We start from the raw sequence: 20773 nt of genomic DNA, 5'->3' as shown, positions 1-20773 counted from the left end.
TTGGCCTTCAGGATAGCAGAGAAAATTGCGAGTACCCTTCACTTCAGAAGAAGGATGCAAACCTATTTGTATGTATATATGTAGAGCTCATCCATGTGTTAAATGTATAAGAACGTCGTATATTGCTGAGAGATGGGAAACATTTCATTTCTTATACAAATGTGGTGGCACGTTTAAGCTTGACTGCATGAGAAGAAATTTAACTGCATAATTATACTCCCTGTGTGATTTATTCCGGAAAAGGAGTGGCTTTTTTTCCAGTTTAACTTAAATCACTTCCAGAGCAATAGAGTCTTTCATCATTTGAAGAGCCTTTCATCCACTTACCCACCATACGCACTTACCTCTATCCCATGGAGATTCTTTAAGCCAGAGTAGTGAAAATTGGTACTGTTCCATGTAGGTCAATGAAGTTACATAAATTTACGCCAGCTGAAGATCTGGCTATTTAGCTCTGTATAGATCTTTTGTGGCTGTGCTAGCTTAAGAATGTGAGTTATATATAAGGGATCAAAGCAATAAGCATTCTGGGTAAAATTTATTCTTTGCAGAGGGCCAGCACAGAGTCTAAGCATCACTTAAGTCCTTTAAAACAGTTATATAAAGGCCTTGTGGGAATTCTTTCTTGAGGGTTGAATTTCAGTCTGATTTTGGACATATGACATTAATTAATTTAAGTAATTGGGAACAGGATCAGGCCCAAAGTTTGGTTATTTACACTAGCAAAAATGAAACTTGTAAATATTATGTTCTGCCATGATTTGTTTCCAAAGAGATAGCACTGTCCATAGATCTGGCCAGTTGGACTTCGCGAACGTCTGCAAGTTGGTTTCTTTTCATTGTTTTAAAAAACAACCACAGCAACAACTTTCAAAGATATTACAACTCAGTAGCCTGTTTGCAATTTGTGGTATCCTCAGCACAAGTTACTCACAGAACAAAAACATCCATTCAGTGGGTGGCTTTTGAATTTGCTAGAGTGATGACTGTTGCATTCAGATTCAAATTAGTTTTATGCTGGAAGCACAAAGGCTAGTATGTGCCAGTGGGTGCATGGGCATGCGTTTGGGTATGTACATGCGTGGGCACTTCTTTATATTCAAGAACACGTTGAGGGAACTGTGCACTAGGACACTCAAACTCATAAACAAACACATTGCTTTGATACTTGAGTATTAGTTACAGAAAAGGAAAAACAAAGCAAAAAAAATCCAACTGCAGTGGCTGGAATCAGTTCAGTTTCTTACAGAGGCAGCTGGGAATAAATCTCATCACATATGAAAACTAAGAGAAACAAGAAAACTGTTTGCTTTGGAGAGACTGGTAGCTGGAAATGACAGCCAAGTAATGAGAAAAGGTACTAAGAAGGCACAAAAAATGTGGTGTGCTCCAAAGATAGATGTCACATGAATGCCATAACTGATGATTAGTAATTGCATGTAGCTCCAAGATTAGGATGTCTCCCACCCTGTATAAACAGCTTTCCTCATGAGTTGAACGTTCCCAAGAAACATGCTGTCAGCTTTCACTGTGTAGTTATTAGCTCACAAATGCTGCCTTACTAATGTTCTTTGCAGCACAATAATTATTGTGCATTTAACTTCATGGTTCGGAAACAAAAATAAAAAAAAGAGATACTGCCATATATTGGCAATTCTTATTTCCTGAACATATTATTTGTATACTGATAACTGCTGCATCCAACAGGGAACAACCTTCATAAATTATTTTAAATATATCTAATATATTTGTATTAATGACATCGTAATATAAAAATTGGATATTGCAAGTTTCCTTGTGAGCCAAGAAACTGCATTACATGAAAACACAAAGGGATCTCCTGGTGAACCAGTTACTTGAATGTGAGATTCCTGCACAGAGTGGCTAGAAGCGATTAGCAAATGACACTAAGTGATATAGAGATATATGGCAGGAAACAAAAATTGAAGTAATTTTAGAAAATTAAGTAATCAGGTGTGAACATTATGTTAGCAGATGCCATATTAGATGGTATTAGATACTCAACAAGACAGACCTCTAATGTTATAAAGCTGACCTAATACTACAGATTCACAGCAATTGCCATGTAACCCCTTTCATTTATCAAGTTTTAAGTAAACACTGAGTATTTCTCATGAACCGCTTAAAAAAGTTTAACAAATAAAGCTGAGCATGTTATAGGTTAGGAGAAAAAAGAAGTCACAGCAAAAAGGTACAAAATATTAAATGAACTTCAAAAACATCCTAATGAATATAATCCAGAGACAAATGGCAATTTATAGTTTAAAGAGAAATTTCTGCATTTTCTGTTGGGAAAACATAACAGATAAAACAGAGCTTTTTGTTTGGACTCGATGTTTGTGGGATTTTTAACTCTGAGCCATTATGGATCTCTGTTTTGAAAGGAAAAGAAATTGCCTTCAGGGAGGTAGACTAAGATGAAGCTGTTCCTACCAGAGGGAACGGTTAGAAAAGCTGCATTTTTATCACAGTTCCTTGCAGAATGTTTCCATGCACTCCTCAAAATTTGCTTAGGTTTTCAGCTAGATGTGTGGGTGAAGGATATGATCTGAGTAAATAAAGCTAAGTGTCATATGACAAGGCATGGAGACTAAAATGGGGGATTAAAAATGAGACTAAGAATGGAGCCTGTCCAGAAAAGGCAGCATTTTCCAGCTGTATAAGTAATTCAAAGCTTGTGCCCTCAAAATGCTTAGTGATACAAATTTGATTTCTATTTTGCTTTCTACTTTGCCACTGAAGTCAACTTAGGTTCACTTTCGTTAAATTTTATCTGTTTTCCAGGTGAAACTAGTAAATGCCTTTTGGGAAGAATACGAGAGATTACTGTAAACTCTGAGGGACTTGAAGGAATCAGGTGAGGAGCTGGTTAGTGTATGGAAGCAGATGATTATTTTCAGAGATATACAACAGTAAAATAAAAGCTGGGATGATTCAGCAGCATGGAGGAAAATGGAGACCTGGAGATTGGAACTGAATTGTAAAACTTGAAGCTAAAGCAGTTTTTAATTGAAAAATTAAAAGAGAAGGATGATCTTTATTTTTGGTTGTGTTTTTAGCGATTAGCATTTGGGAAAGCAGTGAATGAAATGTTCATTCTGCACATTGTCAACTGTAGCACTAATCACCAAAGGTTGAATTTCATTTTGGCTTGATTTTCTCACGGCACCTGGGAGATCTGACCATTTCTATGCCATCACCCCTTGTAAGACAAATGGGTTGAACAGAGGGTGGGAGAAAGCAATGTTCATCATCCCCGTCTTGGCCAGTAGAAGCATGTCACACTCAGCAGATAAATTATAACCTTTGGGGGCTCCTGGAGGTATTGTGAGTCTCAACAACCTGCACAGCAGGCCTGAACCTCGCAGGTACAAACTGACTCTAAATACTGTGGAACAGACTTTTGGTTAAAGTATGGCAACCAAATTTTGAAGATTCATGTGTCTCATGGACAATATCAATCCTTATCTTCCCCAGATATCATTTAGAAAGTAATACAGTCTAACCACTGATTTTGAATGTAGATCCTCAGAGGAAAGCAACAACACATTTCTCACTACTGGAATAGTGCAAAATAAAATAAAAACTTCCAACCTCCCCACGCCCAATGTTCTGCAAATAACCTGGGGAGGATTATACGAAGTACAAAAGGTTGTGCAGAGCATCTGTAACATCCCTAAACAATAGAACAGGAAAAAACCCCAATAATAACTGATGTATAAGTCACAGCTTCTAAGTCGGAACCCACAGAGTACTGTATATCATCTTACACTTTACAGGATATAACCCAATACCTGGAAGAATAGCTATTTGGAAATAAATAACAATGAATTATTATCCTGGTGGATATGCAACATAAGTTAAAATTTGGCTTCATTTTTTTTTTTCATAGAAGAACGAGGAGGAGGTTCTTAAAGCTATTTCCAAATCTACAACTGCAGTTAACAATGTTTATAAAATTCTAGCAGAAGTCGAGCTTTGCAGGCACACTATTTGAAACAAGAGGAGAATAACTTTAAATGGATTATACTGTTCTAATGAACATATTATTAATGTAATGACCACTGCTAATAACTTTTCAGGAGTGTGTAAGTGTCTGTTCAGAAGAATAGCAAAACAAACAACAAAGCTTTTCTCTCAAATTCTACATAAGTAGCAAGTCAAGTGGCTGTTTCAGCAAGACCTGTTTCAGGAATACATACCTACTTTGATAAGAAATACATGTATGTGGTTTATAAACAATAACTTGGTCACATTCGCACTGAAGTCATTGCTCAAATCAAGATACAAACTGATTTTTACCCACTGCACCTGCAGTGGGTAGCATAGTGCAAAGTGAAAATGGGCTGCTGCCAGTAGGCTCTGGAGAAAGGTTTGGGAGCTGTTACCTTACATGCAGACTTCCCCCATGCAACATTATGGTTTACATTAAAAGAAAAATCAGAGATTTAGATCCCGAGTGTGGGGAAAACTGAACTAGTGTGCTACAAAAGATTTTTGCTGTTTATTTGCAAGCAAGCAATCTCTGCAGAATACATTTGGAGGACTCTCATATGAATAGTTGGTTTTCAGGTCTGCTGTGGTCCCTGGTGGGACCCTCGGACTGCCTACTGTCTTGCAAGACAGAATTCCTTAACCCTGAGTACATTGCTAGGAAGATCTGATCTCTTCTAACTTCAGAATTTCACCCTATGTATCATATGCTCCAGTTCTCCTAAAAAACGCAGCTGTCTTGGAGACAAACATGACTTTTGACATAACTGGGGCCCATCCCACAAAGCAACTTGAAGATCAAGATAAGGAGCACAGACTGGATCCAATAAAAACGTAGGAGCCAGTGTTGTCTGTACAACACAGGAGTGATGTAGCTTCTCTTCCTTTTTAATGATATCTAACAGACCTCTAACTTTCATTAAAATCTGCAAAGAGAACTCACGAGGTCTGGCAACTTTTGCTGGAATTGCTTAAAGCCTCAAATATCATCAGTTTTGGACTTACCCCAACTCCGAAAAGGAGTATATACTGGGGGTGTCTTATCCCTAAGGAAGGTCAAAAACTCATGAAATCTGAGGAAAACATGGGGGATGGAACAGAGCAGAAGAAATAGCACTGGACCTCAGACTTATTACTGAAATATTAGCCAAACTAGTAAGACTTGCAGGAATCAGAGTGAAAGTTAAAAGGGAAACGTTAGATTCCCTGAAATGTAGAAGATCCAGGCTAGAGAAAAAAACAAAGGAAGGAAGGAGTTTCAAGCTAAGCCAAACAATTGGAGGGACACCACCAATAACTGATATATCCAAACCCTCCCTGTGCTGTATCTGTTTCCTTAACTTTAAAAAGTTTAATAATTTTTAATTATAGCCCATTGTAACTTCGCTAATATTAAAAGAAATCTAAATACAAATAAATCATTACAAAACTACCTGCTATTACAAAAATAATGGATTTTAGGTAACACATTTAGTTTTGTTAAACGATTCAAATAGCCAATTACTGCATCTCTCACTATGCTTAATTAGCAAAAGAAAAATGGAGAATTTTATTGATGTGAATGTAAAAGAAATACAATCCTTTAAAAACTATTTATTTTCATTTAACTGAACTGCCTTGCCATACTAAAAAAACATTTTGCAGAGGTTAAATAAAGTATTTCATGGCAACCGCTGCTTCTTAGTGCCTGTGTAACAAGAAACATGAGCCAGCCGAAGTTGTGCAAGTTGGTTTTCTTTCCCAGTAAGAGAATGTGGTATCTAAGACCTTGTCCTAACTCATTTTATCCCCAAGTGTAAGTCAAGTAAGTCAAGTATGAACTAATGCCTGGAGGGAAGTCCCTGACTCCAGAAGTATGGATTATTTCACATTTATCTTACAATCTGCTCTCAGAGTTCTTAAAATTCACTAACTTGGCAAGTTGGGAATTATCATGAGAAATGAAATAATTTCATAACTATGAAGTCATCTAGCATTCCATGAATATGACACTTGTAGGGTTTGTCCATGCTTGGGCATTATTCTGACCTTTGGATAATAAACTGCTAGATAGTTTTGCATGGAAACAATTAGAAAAGTGCCACAGCATAATAGGTACAACCTGATGTCTTAATTGAGTAGTTGTTTTTGTTTCAAGGATTTGCATTAATCATTAAAAAATCTGTGCATGACAACATTTGTAATAACCTTTAAACAAACTCGTTTCATATGATCAAAAATGACAAAGGATTGCGCTGTTTAAATGAACTACCTTTCTGAAGCATGTTATATTTACAGCAATTCATATTTAACATTAACCAAATGAACAAAGCTTATAGATGCATGCCAAGATCCTGTGACCTCTGTAAAGAAAATTTGCTTCTATCTCACAGCGTGAGGAAAGCTTACGCTTCCATATATTTTCAGTGAAATTATTTCAGGGCTGTTTTTTAGTCTCTAAGTTTCCCAGCAAGAAATGGTCATTGAAAAATATTAAAGGAGCAGAATGCTCTTGAAATTATTCCAAGGGCTGGGATAAGCGAGGCATAGCCCCCCTACTAGAAGAGACTGCTGGCCAGCAGTGTGGTTAAGTCAGGAGAAGTAGGCTGTTAGCTTTGCCATCTCCTGGGATATGGGAATCCAACATGACACTCGTGACTGTTTATCAGCCCAGTTCTTCAGTGAATCTGAATCTGATCAGAGCAAAACGGACTGGGGAAACCCTTTGACATCACCAAGTTTCAGCTGAAGAATGAATATCTGAAAAATAAATCTGAACGTCTTACTGTCACTTCATCCACTCCCTAATCTGTGATTTGTTTTTCTTCTGGACTTTTTCACCTTTCATCCTGCACTTCAAATTTTTCATTTAATCTGAAACTTATATAGAAACCATGAAAATTGAGTATTTTGCACAGCTCAAGTCTGTGCCAGAAAGGACAAGTTAAAGATCAATGTTTTAAGTTCTGCAGGTGTTAGATGGCTAATGCAAAACACTGTGCTGGTGGTCTTCAGCAGCTTGGCTGCAAGTGACAGAAAGTATCAGGAAAATGCTATAATCCAACTCTTCCATTTTCTGCTTTCCTAGGGTTAATCCTCATTTTCAAAGCTTTCCAATTATTGGAAGTACATTACTATTAGAAATCCACCATAATTAGAACTATGCTACCAGCAGAAGGATCGAGAATGATGGTCAGAAAGAGGATTCTCTCAGCCTGGTTAATATTGTACAGGACACCAGAAAATGGATGTGGAAAACCTTACTTACTTCTGTTTTTATTTATAATTGTTTTGAGCATTTATTTCTTTTTCCATATATTTATTAAAAGGTTTAAATGATTTTTTTTGGCGACTGCTACAAGTGATAATCGGTTATGAAAGATGGGTCACATTTTGCTGGCTTTCAAATACAAGTCCTGCTGTTCTTTCTCCTTCACATGCCTGGATGAAGTGATGCCATTTGTAACCCAAATGCAAGTGAGTATTGTCAGCTGATGAGTGAGGATCCTGTCTCGCCATCTGACACAAGCCCACTGCACATAGTTACCCATTTGGTTTGCTTGGCCATGGGCTGGGGGGTCACAGGCATTTTGCTTGCATGAGAAAACATGCTCTTTTTGAAAAGCTGACAAGGGACGTGTAGTAACTCCAGTGTCTCTGCAAGTCTCCAAAGGCCCCCCTCTGTACACTACTACACCAGCACACAAAGTTTATTACAACTCCTCTGTTGGTGGCATTGAGATGGTTCTTTATTAACCTTCCTTCCTCTCAATTTATGCTTTGACTTCAGTGTCAACTTCAAGTGTTTACTCTGGCTGAATTTGCTGTGCAGAGATTACAACATTCATGTGAAGTTCAGTAGTTTTGCATAACCGCTGACATATGAACAGGAACCACAGCAAGTTTGTCATCTCTGTTTCCCAGTGAAGCTTGGCAGTAGTGGAAGTGGGCACAACTCCTGCTGAGAGTGACCATCCAAACTTCACCTTCTTTTTGATGTGCTAAGGCTGGTATTTTCCAAGGCTCTACAGGAGCCAGGAAACCAGAGCCACTACACTTCTCCTAGCTTCTGTAAAAATGTCAGTAGCTCTCTAGCACAGGACTGCTGCTCAGCAAGAGGGCTGGCACAGGTCTCCAGTGTACCACTCAGCAGAAGCTGGGTGTATACTAAAAAGAGAGAAGAAATGGCTTTGCTGCCCCATAAATACCTTCTTTTAAATATAAAACCTTGCCTTATCCTGAATCAGAAAGAAAAGCCCACTTTTCAACACTGCTCAAGAAAAACAACAACCTGGTTTCACTGAAATATTGACAATTTTAAATCATTTTATTTTGGTTTCAGTGTTTATCCCTAAAAGAACAAAACCAAAAACCCAGAAACTGCATTATTTAAACTATATAAATGGGATGTTTCTGATGATTTCCGTTCTTTTCTAATGCAAGCACATGGTGAGTTGGGAGATTTGTCCAGTTTGACCCTTTTCTGCAAACAATTTCAGTGAACAGATGCTTCTGGTAAAAACAATTCATTAAAAAAATTCCCCAAATCTCTAATGTACATCACAGAAAACAGACACTGATCACTTAGTTATAAAAACCTGGCAAGCAATCTTCTTTTGCTTTTTTTCAGAAGCTTCAGTTTCTACAAACGCTCAGTTTTACAGAAAGCGGTTGTGCACATGCAGATCCACCCTTGAGTAACTTCTAAACACTTCTGGCTTTCCTCACTCTTTGTTTACCTTTTCTTTCTGATGTAGCCACAGCATGTGGCTCCTGAAGGAACTGGAGCATTGCAGATCGTTGACACCACACAGAAAATCAATGCATAAAGCCACCAGTCAGCTCTAGCAGTTGCTGCATTTGAAGGGCTGTTTCTGACATACCTGTGGGGACTTGTGAGAGCGCCAGCTGTACTGGTGACTGTGGAGACTAGCCAGCAAAATATTTTCATCAGTATCCACCTGGCCAAACCGCAGTGTCTCCTGTGTGTCATTACAGATCACAAAATGGCTGAAGACCAACTCCTCTGCCTCAGGGCATTGGTTCTGAAAGGAAAAGAATATGAAAGCCAATAAGCATCAGATTAATTGCAAGACGTTTGGCAGCTGTCTGCCCAGTGGCGACTGTTACAACACAGAAATGCTTTAAGATCTCTTGCCATTAGCTTTGGTCTCACAGTATTCTACTCTCAGCAAAAACTAGTTTGGTTTGACAAAATGTAACTAAGAACACATATTCCTTTATTTTTCTGCAATGCAATCCTTAAACATTTAAAGCTAAAATAAAAATTAGATTTCCTAACTGATGAAAAAGACTCCAACAAAATTAACCTCAATGGGAAATGACATGGCACATAGGTCGGCAGGGACACTACAGGCTGGTCAGAGAAACATGGGGAGGATTCTCCGGGCTTGACAACTGATCTCTCAGGCCAACAGGCTGCAGTGCCCCTTCCCCAGCTACAGCCTTTAGTTTGAAATGTTGCTGTGGGTCAGGAGAAGAATCTCTCTCCAGATACTGCAACACTTACAAAAAAAAATAAAATAAATAAATAGAAGGACGTGTGGGAAGAGTATTTTCACAGATCCACAAAGCTAGGTTGAAGATACATTTTGTAATTTTATAATCCAATATGAAAAAATTAAAAAGTATCAAGGGTTTTGAAAGTATTTTAGATTTTACAATGCTCTTTATCCTGTCTAGAACATCCTTACATCTCTCTCTTTCCACTTTTCACCTGGATACTTGTCATTCTGTTGCCACAATGAAACTGTATGATAGAAAAATTATCAAAGCTACAGGTCTTCCATCCCTGAAGGCCCAACCTATGATCCCCTATACAGGAGAGGTCAAATTGTCATTTGATTTGAAGATTGTCCCTCATACAGAATCATGGAATCATAAAGGTTGGGAAAGACCTCTGAGATCACCTGGTCCAACCATCCCCCTACCACCAGTGTCACCCACTAAACCGTGTCCCCAAGCACCACGTCCAACCTTTCCCTGAACACCCCCAGAGACGGTGACTCCACCACCTTCCTGGGCAACTCGTCCCAATGCCTGACTGCTCCTTCTGAGAAGAAATGTCTCCTAATTTCTAACCTGAGAAGAAATTTCTCCTAATTTCCAACCGGAGAATTTCTGCCCTTGTCACTAATGGTCTGGCACTGTCCACTTACAAGCAACTACAAGAAAACACTACTTGGATAGTATTCATGCAATTTAATCGGTGTAACATTAAAAAAAAAAAAAAATCATCTTGTGTTTTCATTACCTGTTTTTGACCTATCTTTCCTAGCACACACTTTTTACAATGCTTAATTATTGGTCGGTTCCCTTCTTCCCACAATATAACCCAGCTGCTGTTTTCTCATCCTTCGTTCCCATGACGTTTTCTCTAACTTAGGGGACCTCCACGGTCTTTGAGAGCAGATTCTATTTCCCCTCCTTGCTCTCTCAGTGGACCTTTTAAAAAGACATAATGAAGGTAGCACCTCCTCTGTCTGTGATCATATGGGTCTCTAGTTCTTTGATAACCATGTGGGTGGAAGCCTGCAGATATTCAGAGATCAAAAAAGAGAGAAAAAAAAAAAACTTCCTGATAGTTCCCTATGGATCCATAGTTATCCATGAAAAACAGTTTGGTACATTGCTCGTAGCACATTGCTGGGTGATACACGTTGAACAGATTTTCTGAAAAAGGAACTGTGCAAAGTATGACCAATTTAACACCTTTGAATGCACACTCACTGCTGTTACTAACTTTCAGAAGGACCTAAGGTGCAGGTCTATGGACAGGTTGTGATTCCCTTTGAGACCATATGTCAACAAATTGGTTGGCTGTGAGCATTTGTGAAAAAAAAAAATTAAAAAATCACTCAGAGTATCAAAGCATGAGAATATTTAAATTGAAGCTTCTCTCCACATCTCATGAATTCTTATGCGTAAGACCAGGTATCTTTTGTGAACCAACAGTTAGCCTGGCATAATCAAAATCTCACTTTTTCGAAGCAGTAAAGCTCATTACATAGCATGTCTGTATCACACGTAGTAGCAGATCTGGGTATGCTAAAGGCTGACATTTACAGTGCCACTTCAGAGTGCACAGTTTGTTTTGGCATTTTCTAGTGGTGGATCTATGACTTTTTACTGTCAAGCTGCCATACCCACATACCCATAAGTCTACCACAAATATATATATTTCCCTGTTACAGCTTTGCAAAATGTTCTTTTTAAAGGGAGGATTTGGTATCCATAGAGCTCAACATGTTGTTATAGTCAAACCTAGATACAACCCAGGGGAATTTAAGAAAATTGTTTTACTCCAATAGGTTTGTCTTGCTGATTACGCACAGAGCAAGTCTGAGAAAGAAAAACAAAATGAGAGGATGAACTTCCTTCTTTTGCTTGGTTCTTGCATTTTCTGAATTGAAAAGGGAATCTAGCAAGGTTCAGTTCTCTGTCTTGACTTCTTGGCGTGTACAGAACTCCTAAATTGTACTGGGGGAATATGGTCACATGAGGGATTATTAACAGATTTACATCCATTTTGGTGCTGAGGAATGACTGCCATCATTAGTCTTAAATGCTTGATTTGCTACTAGAATCCATTGCTTTTAACGGCAACACTTCTCAGACTTAAGCCAGAGAGATATTTTAATTATATTATTATTTGATTTTGTAACAGGTCCAAAGTTTTAACCAAGGAAACACCAAGATTTGCATAATATGAAGTTGCTCTGTGCCGCTAGGCTTAAGAGATAGCTACTGATGCTTCAAGTATTGGTAATAACAGCTGACTAAAGGATTATCAAGGAAATTGGGCATCCTTTAGCTTAGTACAACAGCAATGGACTATGCAGGTTGGGTTCTAGGGAAAACTCTCATTCTCCTTGCAGTAAATGAGGGAGATTTTCCTCTGGCAGAGTAGCACCCATGCTTTTCCATCCCTGATGCACCCATCATGGGGAACCGCATCCCAAAGGTGCTGCTGAAGTTTGACAGCAGAAGCTTCTACAATACACACAAAAAGCCGAAACAAAACAAAAAATAACAGACCAAAAAAACCCAAAAACTACAATCAGAAAAAGGACTGATTGATAAAAGTGAGCGTAAAGAAACCAGACATAATAAAAACAAACAGAACTAAGCCATTTGTGTGGCAGTGATGCTGAAGGGCTGAATGATGACTCCAGCAGTTGAAAACACCTAAGTCTGGATTAGGAAAAAAATCCTTCTCTGAATTAAAACTGCAAATCAAAAGAATCAGCACAAGATCAACAGCCTGAATCAGATACAGATTAGGGTCAGTTCCTGGGGGACAATTTCCTGCCCCTCTTTAGATCATTTTTCAGCTGTTCTTTTCTCTCCGAGAGGCCTGGAAAGTGTCTCTCATTTATTGGGCTTTCAAATATTTTGTGAATTCAATTCAGAGAGGGGAAAAACACCCCACATGATACTAGTCACCAGGCTTTGCCTGTCTCAGGACTTTCTTTTCACATCTCGGCTCACAGCTATTTCCAAGCGTTTCTGGATCTGGAAACAACCCATAAAAGCAGAGGTCCCTTTATGTGCCCAAAGTTATTTTCTGCGTGCTTCACAAGCTACCGAAGACCTGTGCAAGCACACGCACACACACAAACACTCTTTCTCTCTTCAGTACTTATTAATGTTTTTCAAAGTCTTCAGCAATTTCTTATCTGCCTCCAAGTTCCTCCAAGAGAAAAGAACATTTTTCTTCCGATTAAGCTTTGTTGTAACTTCATTCTCATGGGAGCACCCAGACGTTATCAGCTAGAAACTTAAACTGAAGCTACACGCAAGCTTTCTGTACCGTTTTCCTTTGTTCTTTGTGCTTGGGGTAGAAAGACGGGGAAACTACTGTGATCACTGATGTCATTTTGACTGATCCCAGCTCATTAAGAAAACTTATGCAACTGCTAACAGAAAGGTTAAGGACCACGCGGACCTCAAGGAAAAGAAGCTCTAATGGTTTAAAGCAGCTTTAAAACAGGAGCTTTTATAACTTCTGAGGGGTTTAGGAAAACATTTACAGTGGAAGCCCACAGAGGAATAGTTTCTCCTCAGGAACACTCGCTTCATGCCATACCTGGGGAGCTGTTTTCTCAGCTGACCCTGTGTTTCTACGTATCACAAAGCACTAATGCTATGAAACAATTTGTGAAGGCTTAAGTACCAAAATAAAGGGAGTGAACAAAAAAAAACAAACAAACAACCCCACCTTGTATATTCACAGGGGACACGCATTTTCTATCTCGCTTGATACTCCGTACATTATTAAATACTAAAATCAATTAATAACAAATTGATTTTACCTGCCCAGCTACTTGATTATTGAAATTGTGACTTTAGCTTTGTTTTTAGACACACATTAGCCTGCTATTGCTTCTATTTAAGCAGGGATTTCAGATTAGACAGTGAAATATGCCAAAAGGGCAAAGAGTTTTTAAAAAGTGCTAATCCTCTCAGGTTTTCAGCATGTGACCTAGAAGTAAAAGCAAGTTGTACGCCTGGTGTTTTTTAGGCTTAATCTACTTTCAAAATGGTAAGCATTACCTAACAGAAAAATCAGTACATATCTAGGAAACAAAGACACTGACAGAGGCTTCTGTTAATCTTGAATTCTTGACCTAAAGGTGCAAGGCCAAATTGTTTCATGCTTCATCTGTCCGTCCACTGACTACGGCATCACTTGTTTCAGATATTAATCCAGTAAAAAATATGTGGAGAATTCAAATAACCTTTCCTGCTTATTAAATTCATGTTTCTAGTTGGCAGCATCTATACTGTTTTTTTTTTTTTTTGCGCGAACATCAAACATCAAACTATGCTTATCATTGCAAAATTCATTCCTTCCCCGTGCAGTGCTCCCTTCTCCACCGAGCCGGAGGTAAAGCCACATACAAAACATCTTGGTAACAATTAATATAATAAGCCATTTTGAACACACTTGTGTGTTAACTGTTCCCTAATTTCAAAGCGGTGCAAGTTTTTAATCTCAAATACTCAGGGCTAGGTACCCACCACATCAGAACATGGTGGCAAGTACCCTTGACATGAGAGGAAACGAGAAAATTACAGCAACAATTACAGAAGTATATCCTCCTGTGGCTCATGTTAACATTGCCAAATCCATGTATAAATCAGTACCAACTATTCATAGAATGTACCTGTCAGCAATATGCTACGCGACATATGGCTCTACTTAATCAAATATACAATTCCATTTTTTCAACTCTGAATATTCCTTCAAGGCACAGAGTAGTCAGTCAGTCATTCACACTGTGATGTGGTTTAAAACATTTAAATATTTATGCACCATATTTTATTTATATGTATAACTATGTCTGAGAGACCTTTTTTCCCATCCTAAGAGGAAACTGACCTTTCTGAAGGCCATTTTGCAGTAGTTGCCACACATGTCTTAGATGAGAGACTAGTTCTAAGTCAGAAATATTTGGGGTTTAAATAGCCTACCAGGGACTCTCTTATACTTTCTATGTTTGTTTTTTATTAAAAGCATTGTTCAAAATATGACAAAAAACAGAAATTGGAGCTACAAAGATTTTTGTTCACATTGATATTTGAGCCAGCTGTAAAGATTTAAATCACACTAGATCTTGTTTTATGAATGTCCTTTTGCAACAAGAAAACCATGGAATGCCCTTAAAAAAGATTTTTTTTTGATATAAAACAGATGTTTTATCCTTTTTTGGGGGCTTTGTTATTGTAGTGCCATGATAGGTAATTAATTCCCAGGCTCCACATAGGTCTTCAGGCAGATGAAGAGAATGATTTGATTTCAAGGCTATAGTGGAATAAGGGAATTACAGGCCTTCAAGGGGTCATTGCAGAAGCAAGGTTCTTTATGCTGGGACCGGCTTCAGCCATTATTGCTGCTTGTACAGCATGTAATGTGAAACTAGCGTTGAACTTCAAATAAGGATAGAAATAGTAACTGGAAACAATACGCTCTACCACTTAGAGCTGTGCTTACATATCATGCATCATTCACCTTTTCATAAATTAACAGAATATTGTGCATTTCAAGACCAAGATTCTGATTAGTCTGATACAAATCCATGTAATTTCACTGAAACTCAAGCTGTTCGGGCTACATTTACCTTTATATATAAAGGAGTCATTGTCTCCTAATTTTCCCTGCTATCATGGAACACTTTTAGTATAAATTTTTATATCTTGGAATTCTTTAAATGAATTCAGTTCAGAATCATCCTAATTTGCTACTGAATTAATCAAAATAGCTAATTTTTTTTTTCTCACTATTAGATCGGCATACCTGCTGCCAAGCTTGAATAGCTGTATTCAGAGAATGAATTGCATATTGGCCAAAGTTGATCAAAATGGGGTCCACCATGACAGTGCAGTCAAATAGCCTTCCTGCTGTGCTGCTGGATATGGCTGTCTGCCCCCAGATTTTGAAAGGCTTCACAACACTCTGCATCGTCACATTTCGGCATTCCAGAAGTTTACAGTCAGCTTGAGATGAAAACTGGATCTCCTGGAACATTGACTCATCTCTCCATTGACGAAGATAAACATGAGGCTCATCAAAGGAAATTATCATGTATTCTAGTTCAGATGGCATGTTCTTATCAGATAAAAATGGCTGAAGAAACTTTGGTGGTGCTGAAAAGTAAAAGAACAAACAAAGCTAGACCAGAACATTGGTATTGCCACATCATGCATGTTTTTGCAAATTATTTTTAACTGCTTGTATATGTGATTTAAACAAATAAAATTCATAAGAGTGTAGACATTTCTGAAATCTGAAATTAATCCCACTCACACCATTTGTTAGATGTAAAAGAAAACTATACTTAATAGTAGCTGCAAATAAAAAGTAATTGTAAACTAAATTCATTTCATGGTAAAGAGACAGTCAAACTGTTTTACCTACATACAACACAATACTTCAGATTGTCAACCATTTGACGCAGAGACCATATTTTTGTGAGAACTTTTGCTACAGTAGATGTATATGAAGTTCCACACATTGCTCATTATAAATGCAACAGAACTCAGCAATATAACATTTTTGAAATTGCTTTGAAATATAACATTTGTTGAAATTGTGATAGTGCAGGCTAATAAACTCCACGAAGAAATATGTCCTTGCTGCATTTATACAGTACCCAAGACCACAGACATGGAGATATGACATATTACTCCATAATACTAAGAACTGAACAAAAACGTATCCTGAGACTAAAGCATTAGAAATATATTGTCAAAAAGATTTTGTCGTATTCACTGAAGTCTCAGTCCTGCAAGTGCAGCGCTGCAGCAGCAGACACTGCAAAGCATGTATGCTGCTTGTTTAACATTAGGCATGCGAGTATTTCCACTGATGCTATTATTTATATTGCTGCAACAGCTCACATGCTTTAAATTAGCATATGCTCAAGTGCTCTACAAATTTGAAACCAAAAAACTGACCACTTTCCAGGATCAAGCCCTATTATTCTATAAATTGTAATGGACACAATAAGCTTTGTGCTCCCTTTCTGTGTAACATAGCATAGCAGAACCCCAAATCTTAAAGTCTTTAGGTGCTATATCAAGAACAACAGCAGCATCAGCACAAACTCAGTCGTTGTTGAAAAAAAACACCTGTGTTTGACTTTAATCTGAATTTTTGCTTTTTCCAGTGCATGTGATTTTCAAGATCAAGCATCTGGAATTTGAATGCAATAGTGAATACAATTATGTACAGACAGAGGTAGATGACAGGCAAATAATTGCTTGCTAGATGTTGAGTGTCAGACTTGGTATGACTTGATGAATATATTATAATATTTGCAAAAAACAAAAACAAAAACAAAACCACCAAAACTACTCTCGAATAGAGTAAAAAAGCTGGTCCTGTCAAATTTATCTAAGATATTTGCTCATCTTCCAAGGAAAGCATCCCTGGCATTTTAAAATCAGACAATAATCTGAAGATCTCTTGGAATGTATTTGCCATTAACGCAGTGACAGAGAGTACTGAACAAAACCAGATGTAGCTCCAGAAGTGATCATAATTGAAATAACAGTTAAATCTGCAGTTCTCAGAGCTCTTCCAAGGAACTCTTACTAAGCGGGTTGCAAAATCTTCAAATATTTTAATAGTACTGATAATATGCTGGAAAATTTGGAAGATCAAATTCATCCACTAAGATGGCTCAAAAATGAAGTGGCACCTGCTGCCACTAATCAGACCAGGAAAACTGGGCTGCTTCTACAGTTACCCATGCCTGAGGGAGGAAGGGGGCTGATCAGCTTGCTGCATTGCTTACAGCATTTACTCTCTGTGCACAGAACGGAAATCATGAGTTTTACTCTTAAGTCTGTACCACTGGTGGCTCTTGGTGATAATTTATCTCAAGAATGGCTTTTTGAAAGACGAAAAGGGGAACACAGAGAGCAAAATAATGATGAAGCAGTACATATGAACCACTTGCTTTTGTTATTCTACACGAAGGAGTACATACCTGTGCCTAGTTGATCAAGGTGATGGCAGAGGTGGACTTCCAAACAAGTAAATTGGACCAACACGCTAAGTGATGGCACAAACCAAGGAGTAAAGCAGGAGTCAACCCTGGTACAAGCTGCTAATGCTGTAGGAGTTACAAGCTGATCGCATGCGCTTTGTGAGCCGGATTCACTTTCTGAGCTGTGGAAGGCAGAGAACAAAGTGGTGGTTCAGCAGTTGCAGCATTTTATTGCTTTACAGTAGGAATGGAACATGTGTCACGTTGGTTTTCAGACAGCCAATGTCATCTTTTTGTTTCACATTTAACTACTAATGTCACCGTATATATTTTTCCTTAAGCAGAACATCTCAGACAAGACTGCAATCCAAAAATGCTTGTATCAGAGCGAATGTTCAATTTACTGACCGAAACACCTGAATCACAGAAACAAAGCATATCTACAACAATAAAAATTAAAGATACCAATTATATTTAATAATTGAAATAGCTAAACAAAGTACATATGAAAATGATCTGAAAGTTAATGTGGCCAAGACAACAATTTTTTCATTCAATTTTAAGGAAACCAACTCACAACCATCTTAACTATTTTTATGTTAAAACCTTGTCCCTGTAAGTTTTCTTTCCATTATCCTTCTCATTCTACAGCCATAAAAAAAGAATCTCTGGCTGTTACAAGGTCAGCCCAGAGCCTTTTACTAACACCTATTACAACATATTTACTATACATTTAAAATGCCACCCCATTGATTTTTTTTTTCCTAGCAGTGTTCCTGACCCCACGAATATTTCCAAGCATTATCTTTCAGTCTCTTGAGAGAAACAAAAACTGTATCACAATTCTATAGGTTGCTAAGACACCACTGAAGTACAAATAAACTTTCTAATTTAAGCCAAATTTATCCTTAATGTTCCTCATTCTCACTCCCTTTGCAGTTTGGCACTAAGAGTTTTCACTTAAAAGCATAATCTTGATTTAAGACCTGAAAATTAAGTCTGTATCCTCAGTCAAATACTACCTCTATTTTAAAATAGTTTAAATTTCAATATTGGGTTTCAAATAGACATGTTTTGTGATTTTTGTGAAAATGTAATTTTCCTTATTCCCTGAGTGCCTCTACAAAATTAGGCACAAATATGTAGGCACTCAAAACATTAATCTTTAATGTGTGAAAGTCCAAGGATGGGTAAATTTATCAATAGTATTTTGTGTTACAATAATTAGCTAGTATGGTATTTATTTATAAGATGAAATCCAGCTTTAGATTTGCGGATATAAATTTAAATGCTTGTGTAGCAGTAAAACTCAAATAAAGATAAGCTAGTTACCAAAGCATCAAGGCAGGATATAAGGAATGGATTAGGTTGCTGAAGGATGAAAGACAGCTCCCTTAATCAAGTTTTCAGCTGCTTTTTGATGCTTCTCTATGCCTTCAGTGTCCTGTTTGCATTTCAAAAATAGCGTTGCAGGTCTTTCATGAACTGGCACCTTTGGAAATAATTTCTTTCTTTGTGTTCACATGATAAAACATCTATGGCACTGGACTAGAGTCAGAGAAATGGGATGTTTTTCTTTGCTCTTCCATGGGTATTCCTTAGGTTGCTGCAACAGAACTTGAAAGCAATCTTCAAACCCACCAAAATTCACATTTTGATTTAGACCATTAAATACTTTTGAATCTGTGAAACTGGTTAGTTCTCTCAGAATAACTCAATATTGTAAGAATTTTTGCTCTTTGCGTTTTGATTAGAAACAGAATTGCAGGGATGTATGGAATGAAAACTGAATAACGGTAGAGGGGTGCAAACAAATGTTAACCAAACTGAGGAACTTAAAAAAAAAAAAAAAAAAAAAAAAAAAAAAAAAAAAGACTAATAGTGTGAATTAAGTCTTACTTCACATAAAACAGCTATAAAACTCTTACTGCAATAAAATAAAAAGGAATTTATTTCTGAAATTAAAAAAAAATATTTTCCTTGGAAACAAATCTATCAGTGGCTCAGCAATTTTCTTCCCTTTTGATATGGATCTTTTTATAAAATATTAACAATAAAAAAAACAACCTCCAAATTCTTATTTAGTCAAATGTTATATACCTGCTTCTTCCTTATTAAGTATTTTACTGTGATGGAACCTTTCTTACTTCCCACTCACAACCCACAGAATGGTTTGGGTGGGAAGGGACCTTAAAGGCCACCCAGTTCCACCCCCCTGCCATGGGCAGGGACACCTCCCACCAGCCCAGGTTGCCCAAAGCCCCATCCAGCCTGGCCTTGAGCACCTCCAGGGATGGGGCATCCACAGCTTCTCTGGGCAGCCTGTGCCAGGGCCTCACCACCCTCTGAAGTGAGGAATTTCTTCCTAATGTCTACTCTCCCCTCCTTTAGTTGAAAAATGTTCCCCTTTGTCCTATCACTACACACCCTCACAGAGTCTTTCTCCAGCTTTCTTGCAGGCCCCCTTTAGGTACTGGAAGGATTCAATGAGGTCTCTCCTGAGCCTTCTCGTCTCTTCTCTGAGCGTCCCCAACTCCCTCAGCCTGTCCTCATAGGAGAGGTGCTCCAGCCCTCTGAGCATCTTCGTGACCCTTCTCTGAACCTGCAGCCATCTTTGTGGCCCTCCTCTGGACCTCTGGACATAGGTTCATGTCCTTCTTGTGCTGGGGCCCCAGAGCTGAATGCAGGGCTCCAGGTGGGGTCTCACGAGAGCAGAGCAGAGGGGGACAATCACCTCCCTCGCCCTGCTGGCCACGCTGCTTTTGGTGCAGCCCAGGACGCAGTTGGCTTTCTGGGCTGCAAGCACACATTGCTGGCTCATGTCGAGCTTCTCATCCACCATCACTCCCGGGTCCTTCTCCACAGGGCTGTGCTCAATCCATTCCCCACCCAGCCTGTATTTGTGCTTGGGATTGCCCCAGTGATTAGAGGACAAAATGGAATGCTTGATGCTGGAGGAAATACTTTGCTCCGATTTTTCTGCCCTACAAGCAACAGACCAAGTGGAGGTAATATTCTGAAATTTATGATGTTGGGAACAAGAAGATTCAAATCTGCTTTTTGTTTCTTCACGAAGAGTCACCTTAGAAACCAAGAGGTCCCACTATTGACATGACTCGCTAACAAACTTCAGAATCCTTAAAAAAAATAGCCAGAAAGAAAAAGCAAATGAGAGGAGAACAATGCTGCTCCCTGAGATGCAACTGGCTTTGCATCACCTCCTGTGCTAGGGAAGGGACAAGTGCTGGCAGTGAAGAACTGGG

At 38.3% G+C, this 20773-nt stretch overlaps 1 protein-coding gene across 4 annotated transcripts in view; it reads right to left on the bottom strand.

Annotated features, from left to right (window-relative positions):
- Positions 1 to 20773, bottom strand: part of VPS13B (vacuolar protein sorting 13 homolog B) — a 460107-nt gene that overhangs the window by 41281 nt on the left and 398053 nt on the right. For all 4 annotated transcript variants that reach the window (XM_082753129.1, XM_082753131.1, XM_082753130.1 and 1 more), the window contains exons 41-43: positions 17511 to 17692; positions 15314 to 15663; positions 8877 to 9038 (exon numbers count right to left, since the gene is read on the bottom strand). In XM_082753129.1, coding sequence (XP_082609255.1) covers positions 8877 to 9038; positions 15314 to 15663; positions 17511 to 17692 — 694 coding nt within the window. The remainder of the gene's footprint in view (positions 1 to 8876; positions 9039 to 15313; positions 15664 to 17510; positions 17693 to 20773) is intronic.

This window comes from Aythya marila (assembly GCF_965140915.1).
Source record: "Aythya marila genome assembly, chromosome: 2".
NCBI lineage: Eukaryota > Metazoa > Chordata > Aves > Anseriformes > Anatidae > Aythya > Aythya marila.
The sequence above is the reverse complement of the archived record's forward strand: the minus strand, read 5'-3'. Positions and strand labels throughout refer to the sequence as shown.